Below are 17,500 nucleotides of genomic sequence, written 5' to 3' on the forward strand. Positions count from 1 at the left end.
TGGTAAATGTCAATTTCGCCAGTCGTTGGCCAAGTAACAGCATAACCTGTCACAAGTCACATTTCAATTTATAAACAAGGGATTTTTGGTTCATTTCGCGGAGTTTCAGATGTTGTTTGATCGTGTGGCTGACAAACGTGGGCTGGACGGTTACTGGAATCTTCCGGCTCAGATCTTTGAGTTGTGCGCGAACAATATCGGCTTAAGCCTGGTCTTTAAATGGAATAACAACGCAAACAGGATCTCATTCATTGTATGGTAACTCGAGAACAGGATGATCAGAAGCTTTGACTGCAATAAAGCGGGAGATGGTGGAATTAGTTAACCTGTCTGGGTAACTCAGTCGAGGAAACACCAATTTACTTCTTTGTTTTATATTTATACTTATGCAAATGTTTATCTTCACTTTTAGCTTAAAAATGACCGAAGTTCGGTCGACACGTTTTGTCTTTTTACCGTTAGTTTTTACTGCAAATTGTTTAAGAAACCTTAACTTAAACGGATTCTTATTTTAAGCAGTAGAAAAAACTTTCGAATTAAATAGCGGGAACGTTCTCCAAAAATACATTAAACCGATGCAGGTGTTTTTCCAAGTTGAGGTTTTCAAAGTGGGAGGAGAAAAGGACTTTAAAATGTATGTTTTTAACTTGTTACCTTTGAAACGTAATGAAGAGTGATTGATAGGATCAGCAAGATATTTGTTCATTGGGTTGCTTTGTTTGATAACCGTTGCTATAATCGAAGCCCCTATTTGCACGTTCGTCAGTCTTGCGTGATAAATCAAGGTATGGCCAGCAATATCTCACGTGAAGGCAGATCTTGCTTCCTTCATCTTCCTGATCCATCCTTTCATCTTGTTTCGGAACGTTATTTGGTGAACCTTGTAACAGCCATCATAAATATTGTTTCTTCGCCATTTGGTGTCGTTTCAAACCTTTTGATAATGGTTTCCATTTTAAGCAACTCGCGTCTTCGAACTCCATCAAATCTCTTCATATCTTGCCTTGCGCTCTCTGATGTATTAGTTGGTCTTTCAGTTCAGCCGGGATATATTGCCTTTAGACTCATGGAAAACCAGCTTCGTTCAGTTCCATGCTTTGTAAGAGTCGCGTACACTAATGCGTTCTACATTTGCTGTGGAGTTTCTTTCATGACTCTGACATCCATTTCATACGAGCGATTTGTAGCCGTTCGGCTACATACAAGATACAATGAGACTTTTTCGTCACGAAGAGTGCTGAAGTATGTGTCCGCCATCTGGGTCTTCAACATCCTCTTAACTTGCCTACAATGGGCAGGATCCGGAATTAGTAAAATATCAAGAGGGACACATTTGCTTGTGTGGTTTTGCTGCCTTCTGACTGCCATCATTGCAAACATAAGAATCATGTTATTTTTACATCGGTACCGACACCAAGTGAGGTCTATCAACGTAGTTTCACAAAGCATCCAACACAGGAGAGCAATCAGTCGGACAAAAACCATTTGCATGATTGTTGGAGTTTATTTCCTGTTAAACGTTCCAGTTTTGTTTGTAACAATTTATCACCAGATTTTAGAACAAGACATCAAAAGTTACAACCATTATAGCTGGGCGGAGACTGCTGCTTTTCTGAATTCATGTACAAATCCACTTATTTGTTATTGGAAAAACCGTCACATATGTCAAAGTGTGAAGTCAATATTGAGGAAGTTGAGCTGTTGCTAACTCTAGCCAATGTCATGTTTTATTCAAGAAACATAGATACCTGAAAATCAGTACAATTCCATAGTTAATGCCATTCAATCGTGCATCGATTTGACAGGGATGGATGGTGTGGAACAGCACGTGCCTTACACGCAAGCGTCACGTGACTATGCACTGTTTCTAAATCTACTTCAGCAATTGCCGAGTAGATGGTAAGACAGCCGCGTTATCTTTCTTTGCAGGGACCTGTAAGATCTAAGACGGCAACGAAAATGAAAATCTCTTGGAACTGTTTGAACCTTTTCAGAGATTGTTCCAGCTTAAAGTGCCACAATGATCAAAAACTCACTTCTTTTTTTTCTTCAGATTTAGAAGGTGTGTTTTCTTAATACCTGAATGGCAAAATTTTGAGCTTTGACTTTTATCCAAAGGTTGTTTACTTTGTGTGTAAGTTTTGGATTTCATGCTCGCCATTACTCACGTGGAAACTGACCGATTGGACCTTAGAGGGTTGGATTCAGGAAAAAGTGACGTCATTTACTCACTAGCTTAAAATGCAGCTTATTATATATTATATACGTCTGAAAGCCCAAAAATTAATTATGAACCTTTGACGTCATTTTCTCTTCGATCCAGCTCTCCCAAGATCTTAATTAAAGTTAGTAGTGGCGGACCATTAAATAAGAAAATTCCAGTTAAAATAAAAACGAGTCTTTTTTAAATCAAGCCTTAAAACTTTGGTCGCTTACTGTTTAGTTAACATAGTTTTGAAATCAGCAGGTACAAAACACACGTCACAGGTAATTGTTTGATCCTGAACTCGGGTGAGAAATTTATATAGTTGCGTATATGGCTATTGGCGCTGATTATGCTTCTTGCTTGCACGCACGGAATGAAAATTAATAGGAATATTTTTTTGCCTCTAATAGCAAATAAGTTGTTAGTTTCAATAAATTTTTTCGCTGGAAAAGTTTTTGTGAGATTTTTCGGCTTTTGTGGATTCATCGGGTTGTGTAATATTCGGGCTTAACTAATTTTCATACACAGGTTGAAATTTGACACGCGCGCAGTTTTCATGATAAAGATGACAGGAGTTTTAGCCGTGTTCTTTCTGGCAAGTGATTAATAGGTAGCCACAGTTTTTAACGTCAAAAAATTGTTTGTTTAGTCATTCTAGTGTAAAATGAAGTTAATTTGGGAAGCCTACAATATTTCTTTAAGCTCATCCATTGCCCATTTAGGTAAATATTTACGTTCTTGACAAAATTTAATTAATTTTAATTATTCTAAAAACTAGTTTACCTAAATTGTAGAAATGCTGCCGAGAGGAAAGCTCGTGCTCCCAACTGGACCTCTTTCTAGACCCCATTCAAGACACCGTGACGTCATCAAATTCTAAAATCAAAATCGCAAGGTCTTTTGAAAGTTTCGAATTCCGTGACGTCTTTCGTTTCGAAAATACAGCATTTTGAATTTCCGAATTGTTACCTTGCGTGACACCACGATACAAAGGTATTTGGTTGGAAAAAAATGTCCATCCCTATGAATCTCAGCAGTTTGAGCCTTCAAGTACATTAAGAGATGTGTTCGTACTCACGTACTTTACCTCATGAGTGAGAAGTAAGCGCTTTCATTGCAAAATGATCTCCAGATGTTTTCGTTGATTACCGGCCGCTAAAAAGTTGCATTAAACGCTTTGACAAATTAACCCAGAAACAGTGTACTGCAAAGACCTGAGGAATGGAGATGTAGTTAAAGGATTTGTTTCCTTCAACATTCCAAGTTCTTGGCCTTTTTCATTTATCGATTTCGAATTTATTTTCTTGTTGCGTGACAGTGTAGACGATACGAGAAGCGAAATGAAAAACATAGTATCATACCGCGCTTCTTAACTTCTCCATTTGCGCATAACCACAACTTATTGCGCCTTTGACCACAATCCCTTGAGTTTAGAACAAAACTAGGTTCTCCCAATCGGAGAGCTGCCTCGTTCGTTTGTTCCAGGCTCACCCACTGTAGTGTTTCGTTTATGGACTGGTAATTTGTTAGGGTGTTTGGGAATGAGTGCGAAAACTGGATTTTGAAGAGGACACACTTAACTTAGGCAACCCAGTTTACGCTCACGGAGCGTCTAGTTATTACTTTTAAGTAACTTCTTGTTTGTAAATAATTTTCGCCTAAAATGTATTTTTTTGCGATCTGAGTGTGAAACGTTACTGTCCTATAATATCTCTCCATTGAACACCCCGTGTTGTGCAGATTCATAAGGCCAGCCATCTTACTCCATTTGGCAGCTCCAAAAATGGCCGACAGGCATTGCTAAGAATAAAGATCTTTTAGAATAGACATTTTAGATCGGTGAGAAATAATAGTTTCAGCGTGAGAGCGTAAGATTGCATTCATTTGCGTGACTTGAGAGCTCTGCCTACCAATCCAGTTACAGGATATTCAGCTCAGTTGGCTACAGCGTCGCAATGGCATCGCGAGGTCATGGGTTCAAACCCCGTTGAAGTCTAGTCTTGATCCAATTTGGATATATTACAGAATACCTGTCCACTTACATTTATGTCAGTCTATAATTTACATATTTCATTCCGCTTCAACCTCAAAAGTGCCACAGTTAAATTAACCTCGTTGTTTGATCCACACTGCGGACCATTGTGGCAGTACAGTTTAGGCTTCCCTTAGCAACTGCTAAAATTGCGTTCAGAACCTGCGAGATTGAAGCTTCACTTGATTGCATATCCGTAATTCAATATATGATTTACTTTACTATACCATTTCATTCGTTAAAGAGTGAGTGTTTACTTCGCGCAGAAAATCCAACTGCTGAATTTAATCTTCTCTCGCTCTTTGTTGTTCGCTGCAGAATCACATATCTAATGAAGCGGCATCATTTCATCGGCCCTCAAAGCGCTCCAAAACATTCAGAATCTCGCGGTGCAGATTTCGTTGAGCTTGACAGAGAAGAGAAATGCCTTGAGATCCACATCTGCCGCCATTTTATTTTTGTTTTCTTTATCACTTTGACTCCGCTGACCATTGAAACGGTAAAGACAATAGCCGTATTTAGTATAGAGCGGTTTTCAATTGAGTGTCGAAAGTAATTAGCTAATTACTATGGTTTTGCATCTACTTCACTTAGTGATTGGCTCAAAGTTTTTGCGCCACTTTTTCAACCAATCAAAAGTGAAACCAGAACCAATTGTGGCTCGCGCGTGCACATTTTCCCGCCTTTTCTGTCGGCTACTTGTAATTACTTCGAGTTTTGATTGGTTTGCTGGATTGTCTCCGACCTTTTTGATTGGCCAAAGTAATTACTTTGGTTTTGGTTTTACGGCACTCGATTGAAACTCGCTCTATACTAAAACAGTGGATAGCGTTGAACGCGCGCGCTGATTGGCTACTCAAACTTCCAATACCCTTTGCTATTCACCTCCGAGCAATTCGCGCGGAATTTGCGCCCGAAAATGTTGTAGGTTTTGCAGGAATAAATGAGTTAAAACCATTATTTGTGCTAGACTATCTCACTGTTTTACTATATACTAAAACAACTATTTACCACAATGTCGGTGGTTAGTGGTGGATATTTTCCGTAATTTCAGCACGAGAAGATAAATTTCGTATCCCCAGGGGGCCATGTAATGTTCTGTTTATTTTATAGATACTGATGAATTTCCACATAAAACACAACCTTTTTTTATTCATGTTCGAAACAGCAAAATAGTGCACATAAAGTGTGCAGGTGTGCCTGAGCGGTAAGCTCTTGTAATTGGCTAATCATGTTAGTAACCATGGTGAAACCAATATCCTCAAACATGAAAGATAAAAATAGTGTCTTCACTGTGCGCGATGAAGATATGGTTTTAGTAAAAGGAAAAATCTTGGTATGTCATCACTATCTATATAATAATGATATATATATATATAATAGGTCGGACTCCTGTAAAATATTTACATCAGTTCGAGATATATTTGTGTGACCATATATATTTGACGTAGTCACATTAAATTTACACAGCCGTAAATACTAGCCGTCACCGTAAATATTTGTTTCCGTGGTACGTAGGTGACACATTTTTAATATATAGATTTAGCCAAGCCTAAAGGCGGAGCTCCAGGGTTATTTACTCTTACAATAAGTTAACCTGGCTTGAGCCTGCGATCATCTCGAAACCCAGTACATGGTCAGCGGTCAACTTTAAAAAAGCTGACCTCGATGAGCTCTAAACTTGAGCCCGCGATATGGTCACGTGATACTGGTCACATTGGAGGGGTGGACGTAAGTACGGTATTACGGTGACCAAAACCAAATTTTCTTTCACAGAGTACCTCATTTTCTTACCCACGGTGCTCCGCGCGCGCCTTCGGCGCGTGCAAATCCGCTTTTATTGTTTTTCATAAACAAGATTCAACCGAGGATAAAATAAAGCAAACAAGAACAGGTGGAAGTTTTCTTAGTGTTCTCAATGCTATTTCACTGTTAAGAGCTACAACAAGAAAAAAGGTAGAGATTTCCCATTACAATGATGGAAGATGTGAAAATGTCAGTGTTGAAACGATAGAGTACACATAAAACATTTTAAAATTAAATTGGGGAGCATATGTGTTGGTGCTCCTTCCTGCAGTATTTGCACTTAAATATTAACGTGACTCAGACCCTATCCAAGTTAATAAACGTAAAGCAGTTTTCATAATCGTGAAATTTACCTAGAGGATATACCAAACTAGGTTTTTATTTAATTTTGTCTTGTCAGAGTTGATATGTGTTTATCCTCTTCTTGTCACACTTTTCATGTTTCCGTGTTGAAATCTCGTCTCTATGCAACTTACATAACTTCGAAAAAATTCAGAGACAATAAAATTGAAACTATTGCATCTGTTAAATATGTCAGTCGCACAACGAGTATTTCTTTGACTTTCCGTCCTCCAACTGTTAATTTTTGTGATTTGTTTCGTAATAACTGCGAAAACTTGTGAACAACTTGTGAATACTGTAATGGCTAGTCTGACAACGGTGGCTTGGCAGCGACGAAACACCCGTTGTCAGATTAGCCATTACAGTATTCACAAGGCAAGTTTTCACAAAATTGTAATGTATTTGGTTTTTGAGGTAAGAATTCTGTTGATATTGAATGTAAGGAGAAATGTAGACTCGGAAAAATATCCGAGTCCCAGATGGGATTTGAACCCACGACCCTCCGTGATCTAGTCGGATGCTCTAACCACTGAGCTACTGGAGACTCTATGGTGAGCAAGGGTCAATTTGTGGGTCTCCACTGGAACCGCATCGCGCGGCTACACAGCCAAGTATTGACTAGCACATTTGAAACTCACTAACAGCATCACGCTGTCACATTAATGCATATCAAGATGCAGCCAACCAACCTCCAAAGGGAGTGTGTTAACGATGAAACAACAACAATGATATTGAATGTAAGGAGAAATGTAGACTCGGAAAAATATCCGAGTCCCAGATGGGATTACACCCGTTGTCAGATTAGACTCGGATATCTTTCCGAGTCTACATTTCTCCTTTCATTCAATATCATTGCTGTTGTTTCATCGTTAAGAATTCTGTCATCATTGTTATTTTAAAGTAAAAACTAACGGTAAAAGGACACGACGTTTCGACCGAACTTCGGTCATTATCTAGCTAAAAGTGAAGATAAAAATTTGTGAAGTATAAATATAAATCAAAATAGTAAAAGGATATATATATAGTATGAAAATGTAAAAATGGGGAGTAAAAAACATGCAAGAATAATATAATTAGAAATGAATAAAAAACTTTCGCACGAATTGAGTCTGACTAAAAAACATTTCACAAATGAGAAAGTCAAACTTGTTCTTGCACCTTTTTAAGACGGTAAAATTCGCCAACAAGGCAAAGCACAAAGCAATGAACGGGGCCCATAGAAGTTGGCGGATGTGGGCAATTTGACCAGTATGGCGAAAATGACAATTTTGCCACAATCGCCAATAAGGCAAAACATGCACAAAGCAATGAAGAGGGCCATCAAAATCATCAAAATGTGAGCTAAGGAGACCTTTCTAGCCCTTAATAAAAAAAACGAGCGATTCACAATATGATATTTGTCTACGGCACTAATAGATAAATGTACTGAGGTGCAACATATTGAATTCGTCCGCTCGCCATTTGGTAAATGTCAATTTCGCCAATCGTCGACTAAGTAACGTAAAAGTGGTTTGACAAAATTGGCAACATATCGCCGAATGTGCCAATATTGTCAATTTCGCCAAAATCGCAAGAATTTCCCCTAAGTGGTGTTACTAGCAATGGATGAAGTAATTTGACGAAATTGGCATAGTATCCCCAAATTTGCCGATTTTGTCAATTTCGCCAAAATCGCAAACGTTCACCCAAGTGGTGTCAATGCCAGTGGATGAACTAATTTGACGAAATTGGCAAAATATCGCCAAAATCGCCAAATCTTCAGCATCCGAGTTTCCTAGATAGCAACGGATGACGTGCTCTGACAAAATTGGCGAAATATCGCCAATTTCGCTAATTTTGCCAAGGTTGTCAATCGTAGAGCTCTTTCGCCAAATCTGCCATTTTTGTCATCCCATGCATTTCTGGACATAAGTGGAGGATCATTGGGCACAAAATAAAGTTCCACACGGAAATGGTTTCCATGCAATAGAGATAGACGCATTCTTGTGCTCGTCTACGAGTGGATGCAAATGCCGCCGCGTGTAAACAGCATAATCTGCATCACACAGGTCACACTTAAATTGATAAACAAGGGATTGTTGATTCACAACAGACGGCTTGGCGTACGTACTACGGCCGAAGCTTGTAGGGGACATGCGAGATAATTCTGGGTGGACAAAAAAAAGCATGTAAATGCGACATAACAAACTAGAAAATCCGAGATAGAAAATGCGACATAACAAAGTAGAAAATACGACATAACAAAGTAGAAAATGGGAGATAAAAAACTAGAGAATGCGAGATAACAAACCAGAAAATGCGAGATAACAAACTAGAAAATGTAAAAAATATATAAAAACTAGAAAATGCAACCCAACAAAATAGAAAATGCGAGATAAAAAAACTAAAAAATGCGAGATAGAAGTGCAAGATGAACAACTAGAAAATGCGACATAGAAAATGCGAGATAAAAGACTAGAAAATGTGAGATAAAGAATTTCTTTAAATTAAAAACTTGGGAATCGAGGAGTGGGGACGGGGAATCCCTACAATAGAAATCTTCATAACGAGGAATGTCGAAATGAGAATAAAGGAGGCCAGTGGAAATTTATTAAAGGTGTGACAATTATCTCTGGTATTGAGTTTTCATAGCAGCTTCCATGTGCCATAAACATGCAGATCAACAGCAGCAAACCTTCCAAATGCGTACTTTTTGACCTAAGACGTTAAAATTCACGCTTTAACCCACTGTCGCTTTTAAAACTGTGTTACGAAAAATAGTATTGCGTGACAAGCGTTACTTTCTAGACGCTTCCCTAGAGTTCGTAGTTTGTTTATTTTTAGGTTCATGCGTAAGCGTTTCTAAATCGGTGTGTTTTGTAATCTTCCTATAATTAGATTGATTACTAATTTAGAAAGTTCTAGAAGTTTATTGTCAGAGTATATAAGTAGACGAGTCCAAGCGGAGTGTTTTTCTAACTAGTTTTTCACAAGCGAAGAGAGTTGGCGTTGGCCGTGTTTAGTCAAGTGTGACAGAAGCTGTGTTTATTCAAGTTGGCGGAGGCCGTGTAAGTTTGTCGAGTACGAGTTATTCAGAGTTTTACTTCGTGGAAACTACGTTCATTTTGGAATAAATCTTCTTGTTGTTGTTCCGACAACCCTGTGTTCAGTTTAGTTTGCAAGCTACCTTTCCTCAAAACATTCGAACTCGTAACATTGGGGGCCTGTCCGGGAGAGGAATTCATTTGTTTGCTGACTACAGAAACCAGGAAAGGACAATTCAAGAAGGAGTTACAGAAAAGTAAGAAGAGCTGTACGAGAGAGTATATCGTGTTTTTGCCGTGAAATACTGCTATGGAAATCGATAAGTTTATACAGATTGGAGAAAAGTTCGGATTGGAGGGAGAAAAGCTGCTCGAGTTTGTAGAGAAGCAACAAAAGTTAGAGGAAGAAAAACAAGAAAAACGCAGACAATTGGAAGAGGAAAGAGAGGAGAAACTTAGACTACTTGAAGAAGATACAAGAAGAGAAGACGAAGAGAGAGAAACTAGGCGACAAGAACGCGAACTAAGAAAGTTGGAGATGGAAGCCGAGCTGTTGAAACAGAAACAGGCTATTGAAGCGGCAAAAAGAGAACACGAGTTGGAGATTGCACGTTTGGCTGTGGAGAATGCTGACGGACGTCCTGAAGTGAGAGAGGATCGGGCTAAGGCACCTAAACTCCCCTCTTTTGTTGATGGTAAAGACGATTTGGACGCGTATTTGCAGAGGTTCGAGAGATTTGCCGAAACAGCTAAGTGGAAAAAAGATGGATGGGCATCGAAGCTCAGTGCTCTGTTGTCTGGACGGGCACTAGAAGTGTATTCACGTCTATCGGAGGACGCAGCTAAGGATTATGACAGGGTAAAGATTGCGTTAATGAAGAGATATGACCTTACCGAAGACGGCTATCGTCGAAAATTTAGAGCATCCAAACCAGAAGTTGACGAAAGTCCGGAGCAGTTTATTGTGCGACTGGACAGATACCTGTTACGGTGGCTAGAGCTTTCGAATACTGCGCGAAGCTTTGATGGTCTTAAGGACTTGATCGTGAAAGAACAATTTATTGACTCTTGCCCTAAGGATTTGGCAATTCACCTGCGAGAAAGGGCACCTGAGACCCTAGCAAAGATTGCGAAGATCGCTGACCAGTACTTGGAGGTTCATGGTAAACATTTGTTCAGCTCAGCGGGCAGAAAGCCAACAGTACAGCCTGAGAGGGACGAAGCCAAGAACATGCAGATTAATCCACCAGCTCTGCATTGCTTTAAGTGCAACACCCGAGGTCATAAAGCTGTCAACTGCCCAACCCTAACAAGAAAGTGTTTCCTATGTGGTAAGCAGGGACATCAAGCTAGAAACTGTCGATCAGGTGGACGCAGATCAGGAGGACAAAGTAGGGATGGTAACCCTGTGCAGCGTGGTCAAGTGAGTGCCAGTTGTTTAGTTCAGCCACCTGAGGTTAAACCTACTGATGAAGAAGTTAAGGCCTGTATTAAAGATGATAAGTTGCTGTTAGCCTGTGGTAAGAAGATTCCATTGTTGAGTCGTGCTTGTGTTGAACCGTTGACTGGAGTGAGAAGTAAAATGCCTGTTGTGAAAGGTAGAGTTGGAGAGAAGCCCGTTGATGTCCTGAGAGATACTGGTTGTAGTGGAATTGTAGTAAAGAGGGACCTCGTGCCTGTGGATCAGTTTACTGGCGAATTTGATGTTATGCTGCTCATTGACAATACGGCAAGGAAAGTTCCCATCGCAAAGATTGATGTTGATACACCTTATCTCAAGGGCCAAGTGGAAGCGCAGTGTCTTCCCGATGCTGTTTATGATTTGATTATTGGTAATGTACCAGGCGCAAGAGCCGTTGACGACCCAGACCCAAGCTGGCAAGTTCCTGTACAAGAAGCTTGTGCTGTAACCACGAGAAGTCAAGCTAAGAAAGCTGGAGAACATATTCCGTTGAAGGTACCAGATACCAAAGAAAGTCCTGTAATTGATAGAGAAAAGCTCAAGCAAATGCAGCGTGATGACGAGAGCCTACAGAAATTTTGGGAGAAAGATGACGTAGTTGTGAGAGGCCAGGCTGAGACTTCATTTGAAGTGAAAGGTGATGTTCTGTACCGCGTCTACAAGCACCCTTATGTGAACGGAGGTAAACCCCTGAAGCAGGTTATGGTTCCTGTGCAGCTGAGAAGTCGAATAATGGAACTAGCTCACGGATCGATCATGGGAGGTCACATGGGAGTAAAGAAAACGACTGATAAGATTCAAAGCGCCTTCTATTGGCCAGGCATTCAAGGGGACGTGACTTGTTATTGCAAGTCCTGTGATGTATGTCAGAAGACAGTTAACAAGGGTTCCGTACCAAAGGTTCCCCTAGAGAAGATGCCATTAATTGACAAGCAATTTAAGAGAGTAGCAATCGACCTGGTTGGACCTATTGTTCCCCCGAGTGAGGACGGTCATAGATATATATTGACATTGGTCGACTTTGCAACTCGTTATCCTGAAGCTGTCCCGCTGAAGAAAATTGATACTGAGACTGTGGCAGAAGCGTTGGTGGATATCTTTAGTCGTTTGGGAGTGCCTGAAGAGATCTTGAGTGACCTTGGTACGCAGTTCGTCTCTGAGTGTATGAAGGAAGTGACGCGGCTTTTGAGCATTAAACAGCTCACCACGACTCCATATCATCCTATGTGTAATGGCCTTACGGAAAAGTTTAATGGAACAATGAAGAGCATGTTAATGAGATCGTGCAGCGAACAGCCAAGACAGTGGCATCGCTATATTAACCCGTTGCTGTTTGCATATCGTGAAGTTCCTCAGGAGTCTACTGGTTTTTCGCCGTTTGAGTTGCTGTATGGAAGAGCTGTCAGAGGACCGATGTTTATTCTCAAAGAGCTTTGGACGAAAGAGTTGGAGGAGCCTGAAGTAAAGAACAGCTATCAGTATGTGTTTGAGCTACGCGAGAAGCTTGAAGATACCCTCAAACTGGCGCACACCGAGCTTCAGAAAGCCCAGAACAAAGGCAAGCATTATTACGATCGAAAGACTAAAGTCAGGAAGTTTGTACCTGGAGATAAAGTGTTAGTGCTGCTACCGACCGACCACAACAAGCTCCTAATGCAGTGGAAAGGTCCATTTGAGGTTAGTGCTGTAGTTGGTCTCAATGATTATAGAGTGAGAGTCAAAGGAAAAGAGAGAGTTTACCATGCTAATCTACTGAAGAAGTATTTTGAGCGAGAGGATCCTGTTTCCGTTGGAGCAGTTGCTGTTGAAGCGAACGCTAACATTTGTAAGAACGAACATGTTGAGAGTGAAGTAGAAGAAGTTGACCCTGTGGATTGTATTGATTTTCTGGAGATTGGTGGTTATGTCGCGAAAGAGTCAGTCAATGATGTGACCATAGGAGATAACCTTTCTCATGAGCAAAGAGCAGAGTTCATGGATCTTGCAAATGAGTTTCAAAGCTTGTTCACAGAAGCCCCAGGCACAACAAGTTTGGCTCAGCATCATATCAAGCCTACATCCGACCAACCAGTTAGATCAAGACCATACCCAGTACCGTATAGCCTAAGAGAATCGCTGAAGAAGGATATTACAGACATGATGAAGATGGGAGTCATAAGAGAATCAAGTTCGCCGTATGCTTCGCCTGTTGTAGTTGTTAAGAAAAAGACATTTCAAATCGTGTGTGCGTGGACTATCGTAAACTGAATAAGTTAACCGTGTTTGATCCGGAGCCTATGCCAACTGCTGAGCATTTGTTCCAGAAGTTGAATGGTGACAAGTATTTTAGCAGATTATCTAAGCAGAGTAGAGGAATAACTTAAGAGACACTGGACTGCCTCCTCAGTTGGTACTATCTAACTAATTTTTCGTTGTGAGTAGAAATTTAGGAAATTTCTTCTCAAGAAGGGGTTATGTTACGAAAAATAGTATTGCGTGACAAGCGTTACTTTCTAGACGCTTCGCGAGAGTTCGTAGTTTGTTTATTTTTAGGTTCATGCGTAAGCGTTTCTAAATCGGTGTGTTTTGTAATCTTCCTATAATTAGATTGATTACTAATTTAGAAAGTTCTAGAAGTTTATTGTCAGAGTATATAAGTAGACGAGTCCAAGCGGAGTGTTTTTCTAACTAGTTTTTCACAAGCGAAGAGAGTTGGCGTTGGCCGTGTTTAGTCAAGTGTGACAGAAGCTGTGTTTATTCAAGTTGGCGGAGGCCGTGTAAGTTTGTCGAGTACGAGTTATTCAGAGTTTTACTTCGTGGAAACTACGTTCATTTTGGAATAAATCTTCTTGTTGTTGTTCCGACAACCCTGTGTTCAGTTTAGTTTGCTGCATGTAAATCAGCGCCTGAATGGTTGCTTAGTTTTTAGCTCTACAATTTTATGAATTTATCTGGTCTTTTTCGAAAGGTTTTCTACATTAGACGCTTTGTCGTGCTACATTTACGGTAAACGATGCCAAGTTTGATAACTTATTCGAGGGAATCGCTTCTTTTGCTACGTAAATCTTGGAAATTATTGACGAGCTCATCAAGTCATGGTTTACTGACAGGTCACAGCAAGCCACTTTCAACAAATCTTTGGAATACGCTTCGCTGTATCGGAATTTTAGCGCGTTACAGAGGACAGCGCGGTGGTAATCATCTAAGAGCACCTTTTTATCCAAGAAAGATTGACGTAACTGAGTTATCTGGTGAACGAGCTTGCTACTCTGGTTGTAAGCAAAGGTTTTCGAATTCATCAAACTTATTAAATATTCAAGTTGGCACCTCTTTTAGTAACAATTCATCTGGAACAGCATCAACAAAGGAAGACAAAAAGCCAAACAGCACAAAACCCGTCCAAAAATCGAAGCTCAACATCGCTCATTTGAACATTCGCTCACTGAAAAACAGAACTCATCTAATTCAGTTAAAAGATCTGGAGCAATTGCAGAATACCCGGCCCACCAAATGTCCTACTTAAAAAAGCTGCCAACGCGGTCCGCAGTCCCGAAGTCGATGAATGCAAAATGTTAAAGTGAACTGCCACCGCGGTCCGCAGTCCCGCAGTCGTTGAATGCAAAATGTTAAAGTGAACTGCCACCGCGGTCCGCAGTCCCGCAGTCGTTGAATGCGAAATGTTAAAGTGAACTGCCACCACGGTCCGCAGTCCCGCAGTCGTTGAATGCGAAATGTTAAAGTGAACTGCCACCGCGGTCCGCAGTCCCGTAGTCGTTGAATGAAAACTGTTAAAGGGCAACCGCTAAAATGAACTGCCACCGCAGTCCGCAGTCTCGTAGTCGATGACAACCTTGTTCCCAGGGTCTCTCTTCTTTCCTTTCACTTGTGTCAATAGGAGCGAAAAAACCACGTCAAACAAAACTCCACCTAGACCCCTAAACAAAGATCAAGAGATACAATGTGGAATGGCAAAGGGCAGTTATGCGCGAGATGAGAGAAAGGAGAAAAAATGGCGTTACGATGACCTGATTGTTGTACTGGAGGAGATCCTTAAATACACTTATTGGTGGTGCCAGGATTTGGATCAAGCGCAAATAAGACACGAACTTGTACTGGCAACACATACAGGCGTCGACTAGGACAGTTTTTGTCGGGAGGTGTGTGAAATCGCGTTAATGGAAGAAAGGGAAAGCATAGGGGAAGAAGGAAAGGTCGTGCAAATTGACGAGAGCAAGTTTGGTAAGCGGAAGTACCATCGCGGACATCATGTGGAAGGACAGTGGGTGTTCGGCGGGATCGAGTGTGACAGTAGGAAATCTTTTCTAATACCGGTGGACAAAAGAGATGAACACACTTTATTGCCGATCATCCAAAAGTGGATTAAACCGGGAACGACAATAATTTCAGACTGTTGGAAAGCCTACACCAATTTAGGGAAATATGGATACACACATAGAACTGTGAACCATTCCGAGGAATTTGTCAACAAAGATGGTGACAGCACAAACAGAATAGAAGGACACTGGCGGCACGCTAAGGTTAAAATGCCTCCTTTCGGAGTCCGAAAAAACCACTTTTCGTCATATTTAGCAGAGTTTATGTGGCGCTACAGGAACAGAGACAGTGACTTATTTGAAATGTTCTTAGGAGATGTAAAGAAAAGTTATGCACCAAACAAAAAATGTTAAAAGGCAAGGAGTAAAATGAACTGCCTCCACGGTTCATAGTCCCGTAGTAGATGAATGAAAATTGTTCAAGGGCAAGATGATCTCGTGAAAAGTGTAGTTAACCGAACCGCAACGTGAAAGCTAAAATTTTACGAGAGTAATTAGGCCTAATCACTGAAACGGGCGCTTAGGCTTAATCAGCAAACGAGTGCTTTCTTCTTCACACGATCTCGTGAAAAGTGTAGTGAACCGAACCGGAAAATGAAAGCTAAAATTTTACGAGAATGCTAAGGCCTAATCACTGAAGCGAGCGCTTAGGCTTAATCAGTAAACGACTGCTTTCTTGTTCAGACGATCGTGCTTAGGCTTAATCAGTAAACGACCGCTGTCTTCTTCACACGATCTCATGAAAAGTGTAGTTAACCGAACCGCAACGTGAAAGCTAAAATTTTACGAGAGTAATTAGGCCTAATCACTGAAACGGGCGCTTAGCCTTAATCAGTAAACGAGTGCTTTCTTCTTCACACGATCTCGTGAAAAGTGTAATGAACCGAACCGGAAAATGAAAGCTAAAATTTTACGAGAATGCTAAGGCCTAATCACTGAAGCGAGCGCTTAGGCTTAATCAGTAAACGACTGCTTTCTTGTTCAGACGATCGTGCTTAGGCTTAATCAGTAAACGACCGCTTTCTTCTTCACACGATCTCATGAAAAGTGTAGTTAACCGAACTGCAACGTGAAAGCTAAAATTTTACGAGAGTGCTTAGGCCTAATCACTGAAACGGGCGCTTAGGCTTAATCAGTAAACGAGTGCTTTGTTCTTCACACGATCTCGTGAAAAGTGTAGTGAACCGAACCGGAAAATGAAAGCTAAAATTTTACGAGAATGCTAAGGCCTAATCACTGAAGCGAGCGCTTAGGCTTAATCAGTAAACGACTGCTTTCTTGTTCAGACGATCGTGCTTAGGCTTAATCAGTAAACGACCGCTTTCTTCTTCACACGATCTCATGAAAAGTGTAGTTAACCGAACCGCAACGTGAAAGCTAAAATTTTACGAGAGTAATTAGGCCTAATCACTGAAACGGGCGCTTAGCCTTAATCAGTAAACGAGTGCTTTCTTCTTCACACGATCTCGTGAAAAGTGTAATGAACCGAACCGGAAAATGAAAGCTAAAATTTTACGAGAATGCTAAGGCCTAATCACTGAAGCGAGCGCTTAGGCTTAATCAGTAAACGACTGCTTTCTTGTTCAGACGATCGTGCTTAGGCTTAATCAGTAAACGACCGCTTTCTTCTTCACACAATCTCATGAAAAGTGTAGTTAACCGAACTGCAACGTGAAAGCTAAAATTTTACGAGAGTGCTTAGGCCTAATCACTGAAACGGGCGCTTAGGCTTAATCAGTAAACGAGTGCTTTGTTCTTCACACGATCTCGTGAAAAGTGTAGTGAACCGAACCGGAAAATGAAAGCTAAAATTTTACGAGAATGCTAAGGCCTAATCACTGAAGCGAGCGCTTAGGCTTAATCAGTAAACGACTGCTTTCTTGTTCAGACGATCGTGCTTAGGCTTAATCAGTAAACGACCGCTTTCTTCTTCACACGATCTCATGAAAAGTGTAGTTAACCGAACCGCAAAATAAAAGCTAAGAGTGCTTAGACCCAATCATTGAAACGAGCGCTTAGGCTTAATCAGTAAACAAATTCTTTCTTCTTCACACGATCTCGTGAAAAGTGTAGTTAACGGAACAGCAAAATGAAAGCTACGGTACGATTGCAGAATACCCGGTTTAGGAACAGAATTATGAATATCATTTTCTGTCCCATGCCACTGCGGACAGGCAGCATTGTTAAACACGACTGCGGGACTGCGGTGGCAGTTTTTTAAGTAAGACATTTAGTGGACGCGGAAACAGCATTGTTAAACACGACTGCGGGACCGCGGTGGCAGCCTTTTTAAGTAGGACATTTGGTGGGCGGGGT

At 40.8% G+C, this 17,500-nt stretch overlaps 2 protein-coding genes and 1 non-coding gene across 3 annotated transcripts in view; 2 read left to right on the plus strand and 1 right to left on the minus strand.

The window, feature by feature from the left end:
* Positions 1-17,500, plus strand: part of LOC138056411 (uncharacterized) — a 98,587-nt gene that overhangs the window by 64,739 nt on the left and 16,348 nt on the right. The window lies entirely within an intron of this gene.
* On the plus strand, positions 788-1,708 carry LOC138057574 (adenosine receptor A2b-like). The gene has a single exon (XM_068903546.1). It carries the CDS (start codon positions 788-790, stop codon positions 1,706-1,708), a length of 921 nt encoding a protein of 306 aa, XP_068759647.1.
* Trnas-aga (transfer RNA serine (anticodon AGA)) lies at positions 6,858-6,931 on the minus strand. The gene has a single exon. It is a non-coding gene; the product is annotated as a tRNA-Ser (tRNA).

The sequence above is a fragment of the Montipora capricornis genome, chromosome 7 (assembly GCF_036669925.1).
Source record: "Montipora capricornis isolate CH-2021 chromosome 7, ASM3666992v2, whole genome shotgun sequence".
NCBI lineage: Eukaryota > Metazoa > Cnidaria > Anthozoa > Scleractinia > Acroporidae > Montipora > Montipora capricornis.

What these genes read in the sequence shown, in the direction of transcription:
- LOC138057574 (XM_068903546.1), top strand. Translation starts at nt 788, where the DNA reads ATGGCCAGCAATATCTCACGTGAAGGCAGATCTTGCTTCCTTCATCTT.